General features: G+C 43.8%; 1 protein-coding gene across 2 annotated transcripts; it reads right to left on the bottom strand.

The window, feature by feature from the left end:
• Window positions 1-1,084: 1,084 nt before the first annotated feature.
• Window positions 1,085-10,837, bottom strand: LOC143152471 (fatty acyl-CoA reductase wat). Of its 2 annotated transcripts, none has more exons than XM_076322662.1 (9): window positions 10,681-10,837; window positions 7,172-7,544; window positions 4,374-4,622; window positions 4,155-4,300; window positions 3,881-3,990; window positions 2,854-3,049; window positions 2,186-2,446; window positions 1,841-2,098; window positions 1,085-1,760 (listed from the first exon to the last, which is right to left on the bottom strand). In XM_076322662.1, exons 2-9 carry the CDS (start codon window positions 7,502-7,504, stop codon window positions 1,661-1,663), a joined length of 1,653 nt encoding a protein of 550 aa, XP_076178777.1. In that variant the 5' UTR covers window positions 7,505-7,544; window positions 10,681-10,837; the 3' UTR covers window positions 1,085-1,660. The 2 variants fall into 2 exon arrangements, with proteins under 2 accessions (XP_076178777.1, XP_076178779.1); XM_076322664.1 differs by lacking the exon at window positions 10,681-10,837 and adding an exon at window positions 10,524-10,674.
• Between the last annotated feature and the right edge of the window lie 490 nt (window positions 10,838-11,327).

Raw genomic sequence — 11,327 nt, 5'->3', positions numbered from 1 at the left:
TTGAAACGAGGAATTGAAAATACTAAGTAATCATTTTTTATTATACTGATCAGTAACAACACCGGATGATGGAAAAACATGTCAGCGCAGTATTTGTTTGTAACTCTGTAACGAAGCATTTATTGCCAAACTTTGTGTAACATTTTTTTCTTATTTTGTTCTATAGATCAAGTCCTTGCAGTTTCTCGGGAAAAACAGTGTAACACTTTATATTTAGAATGACCTTCCAAATATGCTGACAGAGTTCGTCGGTTTCGTTCTGAAACGACCTTGCACGTTGTTATCTTTTTTTTTTTTCAGTTCCAATGACAGCGGTCGAAATGCGGTCATTGTGAGCCATGCGAACACAAACACATGGTACGAGAAAAAGAATCGAGAGAGAAATAAAATGATTAATCATCGTTCTTATTACCGGTCGCTAATTACACATTGATTCGCGTAGAACGTATTTTTGATTCCTGTTCACCCGTATTTCGCGTTTGATTGGCAGCTTGGGCTACTTCCTCGAACGAATACGAGGGAATTATAATTCTTGTTTACAAATTTCAACCTGACCTTTCCGTCGATTCGAGAGATGGGCAGAATTTTATTCAAATAAGCAATTTATTCGTTTATACGATCGGACATTAAAATTTTTTAAGTGCTCATTTTGAAATATTACGTACCATAATTCAAATTTCAATTTTTAATTAAGGAACAACGCACTAAAAGCTATTTATCTTACTCCGATGAAATTAGTATCCACACGCTACATTTAACACCTGAAACAATCCGTCAGACGAATGTTCTTCGGGAGGAATTGCAGGCCATTTTTGGGTTTATAGGACAATTTTTTTTATCTGTTATGAGAAACTTTTATCCGCATAAAATTTTGTCCATTCTCTGCTCGCGTGGTAAAATTCCGTGAAACGAATCGAATAATTTCCACGCGGTATTATGGTGTAACGTAACAATTGGAATGTTCGAGAAATAGGAGACAAAGGAGTTGAGATGCGAAAGATAAAAGTATCGGTTTAACGTGTTCGGGAACAGGGACAACCGTGGACATTCGTGAGAGTGAAAAAGTGTCGTAAATCGAGCCGTGTCGTTTTCTACAAAAAAATGATACAATATTCCTTTATTTAAAAACGAAAGCGTAAAGTACAACAAATGTACACGTTATGTATAAAACACGACCGCAATCGGGTGCTTGTTTGCGCGTGTAAAAAAAACATCGTCCTATAAGAACAACATTCGTGAAAACGAGAAAAACAGAAAGAAAGTGGGAAAGAGAAATGAAAGGAAACATATTGTATTTCGTTCTCTTACAGTTCTCTCGGCGCGTCCTCTTACCCCGTCACGGGGTAGGTCGATTACGAAATAGCCTGTACACGAACGAGGAATTTCAGCGCTTACGATCTTTTTTCCCGTCTTTCCCTTTCGTTTCTTCAGAGTTGTCCAGAAAACGTCAGAAAGCTGCACCTCTGCCCCCCCCCCCAAACCTCCTCCCGTCTTATTGGCCGACGACCGCGTGGACCAATAACGTCAAATCACGACAAGTGACTCGGTTCGATGATACAATATCCATTCGACGCTGTACATACTTACGCACACGCATGCATGCACGCAGCTTTTAATAATTAATATGAATATACTCGTATAATTTTCTACGCAAATCGGGTCACGCGTAAACTCGAAACAGGTAGAACATTGTCAGCCAACATATTCGCAAGACAGCGTAGGCGAGAATCATCTTTAGCGCTTGGTGGATCCAATATAATCTGTATAAAGTGAAAGTCGGGATTAAAGATACGACAAAGTTTTCTAAAAAAAAGAACGTTATAAATTGGCTCTAAGTTACCTCTGCCATTTGACACGCGCTTGCTGAAGCGTTTCTATAGGGTCCTTGATCAGATAGATCCGAATCCCTCGCACGTACATACGGAAATAATTGTCCCAGTTGACTCGCGTGATGTCGCAGGAGAAGTTCTCGTAATCCTCAGGGGTCATGCTGTGCAGCATCCTCTTGTAAGTGTCGTTCTGGAACGTCCATTCCTTCATGGTAAAATAATTTAGCACGTCCATGAATTTGTGTATCTTTCTGTAGATCTTCAGCATCCTTTGGTCGCGAAATGAAAATTGGAACTCGTTAGAGCAGAAGGAAACAGAAACTTAGACGGGAGTCAGGTGGAACGAGAGAGATTACCTTGGTTGTTTACCCAGGCAAACTGTTACGGTGTCAATCAGGAGAGCCGGGAGCAAGTGCAGGATGTAGACGTAGAACAGGTGGACCAGTTTGTGCTTGTTGTTACGGAAACTATAATACCATATCGCCTTCCCGGTTGGGAACTCGAGACCGTGCTTTTCGGACTTGGTTTTCAGCTGGTCGTACGTAATGGGATTGTCTTGTGATACGTAATTGTACACCGGTACCTCGATCTTTTTCTCTTCGGTCGTGGTTGTGGATCTGCAAAGTGTACCGAAGGAAAACGGTAACTGTAGTACAGTAGCGAGTGGGCACGGACAATGCCTAGCTATACACTGGCATTCTTTCCGCGAGGAAAGCATACGTGATAGAGGAACGTCTCGATTGTTGTGGATGTCGTATAGAGAAACATTTCAATATATACGAGAACTCGTATAGAGGAACATCTCGATACATGAGAACTCGTACAGAAGAATCCCTCAATGTAAGTCGAGTGAACAATCAATCCTTTCGTACTGTACTGACTATCATTATTTCCATACGGAATCCGTTTCTCTCGCGAAAAGAGTGCCCGTGTATGGCTAGCTATTGCGAAAGACGAGTAGGAAGAGATCAAATCCGCGAACGAATCGGAAAGAAATCGAACGACTCTCGTCATCGTATTTTACCTTCGACGGTTTGCTATGTCCCAAGCACAGGCTATCAGAGCGTTTACCGTTAAATCTCCGGGGACAACGTTGGCCTGTATCGAGCCGTTGCAGTGTATCGATCGTAGGATCCCGGTACCTGCACCAGCTGCAACGCCAGTCGGTCCGTACAAGTTATCGATCCATCCTAGTAGCGGTTCTCGATACGTCGATATCACTGAAAAATTAATATAAATTCCATCGAGCCTGGACCGATACGAAATTCCAAAAAAAAAAAAAAAAGCAATATCCTATAAGTATCAATTAAGCGCGCTGTAAATAATCTTCACCTTTTAGGGGCCTCGAGTAAAAACTTAAACGACTCTAGATTGACATATATAAATAGTAAACGTTCTCGACCACGACCTGGTTACCTTCGAATGTTAAAATAAAATAAGTTCTTTGCCTTAAAACGAGGTATACATGGACAATTATAAATCGAGTAATAAAATTCGAGATGAAAGTAGGACGCGGCAAAAAATAGAAAGGGGACCAAAAGTGTATTTATTTGCGAGTGAAATATTTCACTCGGTATTTCCTCAACAATATAAATAGTAAATTAGTTAGTTACGTACATTCGTATGGATCGCTTTCTTTACGAATCGCTCGAAAAAGATTTTTAATAGTTTCTCTGGAATTCAAATGAACTCATCAGGAAGACGAATTTAGTCCAGCAACCCATTGACATTGAAGACATCGCGCGTCTTTAAGAATAACTTCTATTATATATATATACATATAGGAGTCAACTGTTTAAGGTATCCGTGGAAACAGGTTCTTTTTTACCGAATAGCCTTGCAGCGATCTTATCTGGAGACTTAAGTGTATCCCTGGCTACGCTTCATAAAATTCAAATTAGGATGTTTCGGCTTATCGCGATTAATTGATACTTGGCGGCACACGCGTCGTTGTGCCGCTCGCTCGTGTCATTAGAGACCAGATACATGATCTTTCGCGTGTAACTATGTACCTTATTAGAGATTAAGTTCCCTCGATTAAAAATACTAACCGATCGCAGGACGAAATATGCCGACGGGCAGATCGCCAGCCCCTTTCTTCACGATGCTCTCGGCCACTGCTTTCGTGAAAGTGTACGTATTCGGCCACTCGCCCAGTAATCTATGACAATTAATCGGACTGTCATACAATAATGCTATGACACCCTCGTCGTCGATAACTAAACGATTCGATGTAACTGTAACCCCTCCGGACTCGACGCAGACGGTTTTATCTACATTAAAAAAAGAAAGAGAAGAAAAGAGTCGTCTGGAACGTTTGCTCACTGCGGTGTAATTTCGTCGACCAATTTATCATCTATGCACTCCATCAAGGTGATCAATTTCTCCGGTTCCATCGGTGGATCGTACACCCTCTCCTCGATCATGTTCAGGGGACAATTGGCGTACGCTGTGGACACGTGAACGAACGACTGAAAAAAAATTCCACCAGGTAATTACACAGTACTCGCATAAATCAACGTTCATTTGCTCCTCGTCGCTTACCTTTAAACCCGGCATTTCCCTGGAGAGGTCGAGCGCGTCCTTGGGGCTCCGTACATTGATGGGCACCGCGAGTTTCATCTTTTCGTCGAACCTAACGGTCGCGGCGACATGAAAGACGATCGAGACATCACGAGTGATGAGTGCTCTGTCGCTGGCTGAGATTCCCAGACCCGGTAGGCTACAGTCACCGGCGATCGCCACCACCTGATGTCTGAACTTTGGTTGCTTCTCTTTCAATTTGGAGAAGAGCTGCGGAAACGGAGAAAATCAGATTCGATCGTCCAGGGACCACGGAACGGAATTATTTCTTTCGCGAAAGTTGTCTGTCGAAGCGAATTATTTCTCAGGTAAATCAATCTAGGTCGAAACCTATCCCCGTGGGTTCGTTAACCGCTTGATGTCTGTATTTTTTCAATTTAACGGTCGAAAAGTTGTAGCAGAACAATCTACAGAAAAAAATTGGTAACATTTATCGGGGAAGAGACTAGCGAAATATTTTAATGCAACGAATAATGTATCGTTTTGGAGGCTTGAAAAAAATTTTCTTCGCGATTTCGAGAGTGCTCGAGACAGAAAGTTTTGCAACTTTCGAAAAGGAGTCTTCAACGTCGGAGTCTGGAGACGCGAGGCTATCGAGGAGGCTATCTCGCAGGCGTACGGACAACAGAAACTGTGTCAATTTCACACGAGAGTAAAGATTCCTTTTCAACGACCAATTCTTACCAGTTTTCACTTTTCTAGTTTCTCCGCAGGCATCTCCCGCTAAATAACATCGTTGCGATAGTTATCTGGGTAAGTATCGCTTTTCGTTAAGATTTACGAACGGATCGTTACGACCGCGAGTATGAAACTATATATCGGAAGCCGGCAAAACTATCCTTGTGCCTCGTAATATCGACTCGTGGCACGTTCGTTAAATTATTTACATATCGATCGGGCGACACAATTGAATTCAATATTTTTCGACGATTCGCGGGACAAGATAATTCTATAATAGAATAAATCGAAGGGAACGGATTAATTTTTACACGCGGAGTGTGTTCGACGACAGGTGTTACCTGGACGAAACTTATCGTTCGTATTTGAGAGAAAGAAACACCTGTAGTTCCTCACGCTGTGCACAAATAAGTACGACAAATTTCCAACCGACGAGTTCTGTGAAGCCTTCGTTTCAAATGAATTTCCATCGAAAGAAATCCGAAAAATCCAGCCGGTAACATCGTTGAAACGAACCGTGTAAAATTTAGTATCGACGTCTTAATGGTTTCCTCTAACAAAATTCCCAGTTTTTCGAGCCGAGAACTCGCGGGGCCGCTCTACCACGAAGATCGCGTGGTTTGTTAATCGCGATTGCCTATGTAAATAAATGCGAGCACAAACAACTCGTACCAATATAAATCTCGAAGATAGAAATCGAACCGGTGCATGAATAGCGTGTCGAAAAAATCTTGAAAGAATCGAGCGAGTATAAATGATGAGTTGTTCCCGTGTGTCTCCCGTGAACGCGTCGATTACTTCCGAGTTCCTCCGTTAACGTATTCCGTGATAAAACAGGTAGCCAGCCGAAGGTAAAAGAGACAAAAAGAGACGAGACGCGGTTGAAGAGAGAGAGAGAGAGAGAGAGAGAGAGAGAGAGAGAGAGAGAGAGAGAGAGAAAGAGAGGATTGCGTGTAAATAAAAAAAAAGAGACAGCGAACACGGAGTCGGTCGGTACGACGAGAAAGTCGTTGCAAGTTTATGGGTTCGCGGTACCGGAACCAGAAGTGGAAACCAGAAGCGAGAACCAACGAAACCCGCAGCACGACCAAAGTTGCAAAATCGTGTACGGTCAGAGTCGGTAAATTCGTTTAATGAATGGAGCGTTGCAAAACGATCCCTCGACGCCTATGATCGTTCGTTTGTCTCGCGGAGAGCTTTCATTCAACGTAAACAAAACGTAACGCGACAGCTGCACACCGCCGCGGTTCGCGTTCAACTGTGAAATCAACGTTATCGTCCGTTGTAAATTTAAGTGCCGTTTACCGCTTACTCGAGAGAAAAAAAGAAAAGAACCGGTTCGATGGAACGTTGTGCGAAAAGGCTCCAAGAGTGTCGAGTTTTATTCGGACGAGTTACGAAACAAATTGAAGAAACTGTTTCCGCGGCGTTGGTATTGTTTCGAGTATCCACATCGTAGACTCTACGGTACGGACAGCAGTCTGGTATTGGAAACATTCCGATTCACCGGAGAGAGTACGTTCTTGCGTTATGCCGCTTTCAAAATCGGGCTAACCGCGATTACGAACCGACCGCGATACTCGAGATCGATACACTCTCTAGTATCGAAGAAAAATTACGAATCTCGTTCGAATTACCGAGAGTGCGGGATCGTGTGCAGAAGTGTATCCCAGAAATGTTCGACTCGCGGCCTGCTGATCGGACTTTTTCACCGAGTCGGAAAATTCTTTGAAAACACTCTCGGTGCGTTACTCACAGGATTTCCCCACTTCGGTAGAGTCTTTCAGGAACTCGGTACCATTACAGTCGAATACATTATTAAAGGTAATGGCAGACCAAACACTCGGTACCATCGTAGTCGAATACATTATTACGACAAGATAGACCAAACACTCGATCCAATACATTATCTCGATGCGTAGACTAAAAATCTAAACCATCTTTACGATCTAAATTACCGCCAATACCATTACGATCCAATACATTGTCTCGATGCATAGATCTAAAAATCTAAACTATCTTTACGATCTAAATTTAAAAGTTCCCCCACCCCCTTCCCCCCTCCGTGGATCAATAATTACCGGATCGTCGAACACCTCCTCGATGCGTTGGTGCACGTCCTTCCCCTTTTTCGGGCGTACCAACAGATAGATGAACGAGATACCGGGACACTCGCGTAGTAGCTTCTCCATGAGAAGCTTGCCCATGAATCCGGTGCCACCGGTCATGAATATGCTCTGCCCGTTGTAGAATCGTTGTATAGGCGTCATGTTCGATTCCTCCGTGATCGAGTCGCAACGATCGTCGTCCCTCGGCGTACACTCGGTGGTGGTGGTGGTGTTCTCGTCCAGGTTGCATCCGTTCTCCGGTACCGCGACATCCTGGCCGCACGGCTCCAATAGGACTTCGACCATCGTTGTCCGCGCGCGTCGTTTCGCTGACAACGGAAACAAACTGGAAACGAATAAGGTGTATGACGCGAAAGAGTTCCCGTGGTTCGCCGAGCGATTCGAACCGCGCGCTAATCGAGAAGGAACTCTACTACTGGTTCGTTACGATGCTCCCGTGATAGCTACCGCGGAGAGAAACCGCGTACCCGTAGTCGAGTGAAAGTTGATCGTGAACTTCGTCCGTGTGTCTCCCGTGCTCCGAATCGAAACACCGATTCGATTCGCCGTATGGATCTCCGGCGAAAACTCGTTCGATCGTTTCCGACGAATCGGATCTCCCGTCGTGGTTTGTGTTTTTTCTTTTCTTTTTTTTTTCTCTCCTCTTACCGAGACTCGGTTTTCCCCGTAATCGTCGATCGGAAGAGAAAACCGAAACGATACGCGGCGCGCGCTCGACCGTTGGGAAACGGAACGTTGCGCCGATTCGGCGACACGGAAGCGTTTTTTTCGATACCACGTCGGTCGTTCGCGGTCCGCGGATACGGCCGGTTCGATTCGCGCGCGGAATGTTACCGCGACGCAAGCCGTTTCTTCGTTCGGGTTTTTTTTCTTCTAAGGAATTGGACGCGGAACGTTCCATCGGTCCAATTACGTTTCTCATCGAGCCGTCGTCGTCGTTCCGAAGCGTTCCGGCACGGAACTTGTCATCGGTATTGACACGTTGACCGTCACGCCAGATTTCCATACTCGAGGATGTCCTCGATACTCGTAGCGTAACGCGTAGAAATATTCGACAATTTGTCGATGTTACTTATTATTCCAGAGTGTTACTAACGAGAGTTTGTGGATCGAGGATGATCACGATAATTTGCACGAAATGTAGCGCAGCGTGTAGAAATATTCGATGATTTGTCGATGCACTTGTTATTTTACTAACGAGAGTGATGGTATTTAAAAGTTCAAATTAGAGTTCGGTAGAGAACGTCGGTAACCAGTGACCACCACAGTGGTGTTCGACGCGTTAATAATGTGTATTTGTTTACGTTTCCTGCAGCATCGACGAAAGCGCTATCGGAGTTACTCGGGATATTTAAATGACTTCGAAAGAACTGTTCCGAAGAGGGTACTTCGAAGTACGATATTTTACGTTTGAAATGCAATTTCGCGCGATTTCTTTAATCGGAAATTGAAAAAGATTTTTCTGATCAAATTCGAAAGATTCGATACGATTGATGTAGGGACGAAGAGAAATTCCTTTGAAATGAAAAAAAGAAAGAAATTTTACTCGCTGGGGTAAAGCGATAACAGGATTGAGTAACAGACTGCGAATTACCGATAATGGACCTAATGTCTATTTTATACCGAGAAAAAGTCTGTGGTAATTAGCATTTAATTATGTTCGACATTGAAACTGACGATCGGGACTATCTTTATTTCTTATGTGTCGCAATAACAATCAAAGAAATGTTAAATTGAAACGAATGGCCGTCAACGTGACAGTTCAATGTCTCGATTAATCTAAAAACGGTTTGAAAACGTTCCCACTAACGACAATTTATCGCACGATGTGAAACAAAATTGTTAAATAATAACGTCCTACCAAAGAATTTTACTATCGACCGATTTCCATTTTATTTCGATTCTTCTCGACGGGGACATATAATATCAATCGAGAAACGAACGAATAACATATAACGAGAAATGAAATCACAAGGTAAACATGGTTACATCAACAGTTGCGTGGGTCGGTTTGGGTTATTCTAGATTAACGGTTAACCTTTGATGTACGGCCGACAATTGTAAAAGTGGCCCAAGTCTAAAATCTGACAAAAAGTGAACGTATCGCTTTATTTGTATTACATCGATGTATGTTGTAATAATATGCGAACGTATAATTTAAAAATATTGACTTAGGTCGCTTTCGTAATCACCCGTAGGTATGTATTTACCGTGGAGGAGCGAAAAATAAAACGGTCGAAAATGTGGCTCGTCGAGAAAATACGTGGAATTATCGTTGAACAAGTTCCTTGAAATGGTTTGGTACGGGTGTATCAATTTCAAACGTAAATATATCGATATTAAAATACACAAAGTTTACACCGCAAACACCGTGACGTTTCCGCGACCCTTGCTCGAAGTTCTACGGTGCGCTGTATCTCGAGTCGACTTCCGCCGCGAGAACGAAACAACAGGGACGAAACAACGAGAAAACGTCAAAATACCCAGAACAAAATAACGGTACGGATGCTGCGCAAGCACGGTACGCGTGTAACGGTACGTCACCGTAAACTATTCTTTTCGGTGGAAGAAAGAATTTCGGTCACCAAAGAACACGAAACGACACGAATAGATGGTTCCATACCAGCAAGACGTTACCTCGTGTCGTCACCGATAGAAATCGTGAATCGACGAAACACACGATATCCCGCGAACGGATGCACAAAGAAACGCGCGATTTCGAGCGATTCCTTCCGTGCCCGTCGATACGAATCGCGACACGCAAACTCGCGGTGAATGTCTAACGAAGAAAGTCCGAGACCCGAGAGTCCGAGTATAGAGAGCTCGAGGCGCGTCGAATCAAAATACACATTACGCGTTCGTTTATATATCGTTTGCGCGCCCGCGCGTTTCACTCCTGTGTAGAATTTAGATTAGTGTTGTATGAAACTATTATTTTAATTAATCGACGTTTGTTCACGACGAACGTCGAACGATCGCGCGAAGCGTAAAGCGTTGTGCACAGCTTGGGAAAGAAAACAAAAATGTGCGAAGTTTCGCGTCTAATATCTTTTTCAAATATTTGCGCACCAATCTCTGGTATCGTCTGGTTGAAATCTACGACGCGTGTTCTGACTAGCGATCCACAAAGGATCGATCGTATTTGTAAACTTTTGTTGCGTTTCGTACGAGGGATACGAAATCGTGCGCGAAATTTTGGCGAGCGAAAATCTCGAACAACGAGAGGAACTTTGTCATTTTCACGCGGCGCATGCAGCGATCGAGCACGGAGATATCGAGCGCAAAGGGTTAGAATTTCACTGACCTTATCCGGTGTTCCGTGAAATTAAATCCCGCGCGACGTCTTCAAAACTTTAACGATACTGGAACGAACGGATTGTCGTTCGACGAACAAACTGTCTAACGAACGCAGAAACAGACCGATAAACGAACCAGAAAACGGAAGAACGAACGCTAGGTACCTTAGTAACTTTCTCTTCGCGCGAATCTACGCGATCCTCCTCTTATGCCACCTCGAGTCTTTTGCAAGCGATACACCTCAGAATTGTCACTCGTGCCGTCGTTGGTCTCGCTTTTCCTTTCTCCTCCTTCTACTCTCCTTATTGCCCTGCCCCTTCTCCTTTACCCTTCGACTCTCCTTCCCCTTCCTTGACAGCTCGATCACACTCGACCCCCAGCCACCACCTCCCTTCCGAGAACTTATTCTGTCTCTCGTTTCTTCTAGCCACCTGTATTCCTTTTGTCCTACCGGCGGAGCTTCTCCACTTTTAATCGTCTTTTCGTTTCCTTCGTTTTCTCGTCGAGCTGAGAGAGTTCAAGATCGACACGGTTGTTATTCTTGTCGTTGGAATACGAATCGTACGTTGGACATCGGATAGACACACACTACGCAATAGTTATACGACGAGAAGATCGTCGACGAGAAGTGCGCGTCGCGAGACGATCGAAGCATCCGAAGTGGACTCCACACGGTCGACGAATTTTGCGCGAGTTTTAACGATACACGGTCAACGGAAAATGTTACAAAATGATCTGGCGGGAGATGACGGAACGATACACACTGGTAACTACATATCACTGTCCGACCGTTGCTTTTCGACTGTGAAAT

The sequence above is a fragment of the Ptiloglossa arizonensis genome, chromosome 10 (assembly GCF_051014685.1).
Source record: "Ptiloglossa arizonensis isolate GNS036 chromosome 10, iyPtiAriz1_principal, whole genome shotgun sequence".
NCBI classification, from domain to species: Eukaryota; Metazoa; Arthropoda; class Insecta; order Hymenoptera; family Colletidae; genus Ptiloglossa; species Ptiloglossa arizonensis.
The sequence above is the reverse complement of the archived record's forward strand: the minus strand, read 5'-3'. Positions and strand labels throughout refer to the sequence as shown.

Excerpts from the sequence above, each read along its gene's own strand:
- LOC143152471 (XM_076322662.1), bottom strand. The coding sequence starts at position 7,504 with ATGGTCGAAGTCCTATTGGAGCCGTGCGGCCAGGATGTCGCGGTACCG. Across the intron at positions 3,050-3,880 it reads CATATTTCGTCCTGCGATCG|TGATATCGACGTATCGAGAA; the intron begins GTTAGTATTTTT and ends TTAATTTTTCAG. Across the intron at positions 2,447-2,853 it reads GACATAGCAAACCGTCGAAG|ATCCACAACCACGACCGAAG; the intron begins GTAAAATACGAT and ends TACACTTTGCAG.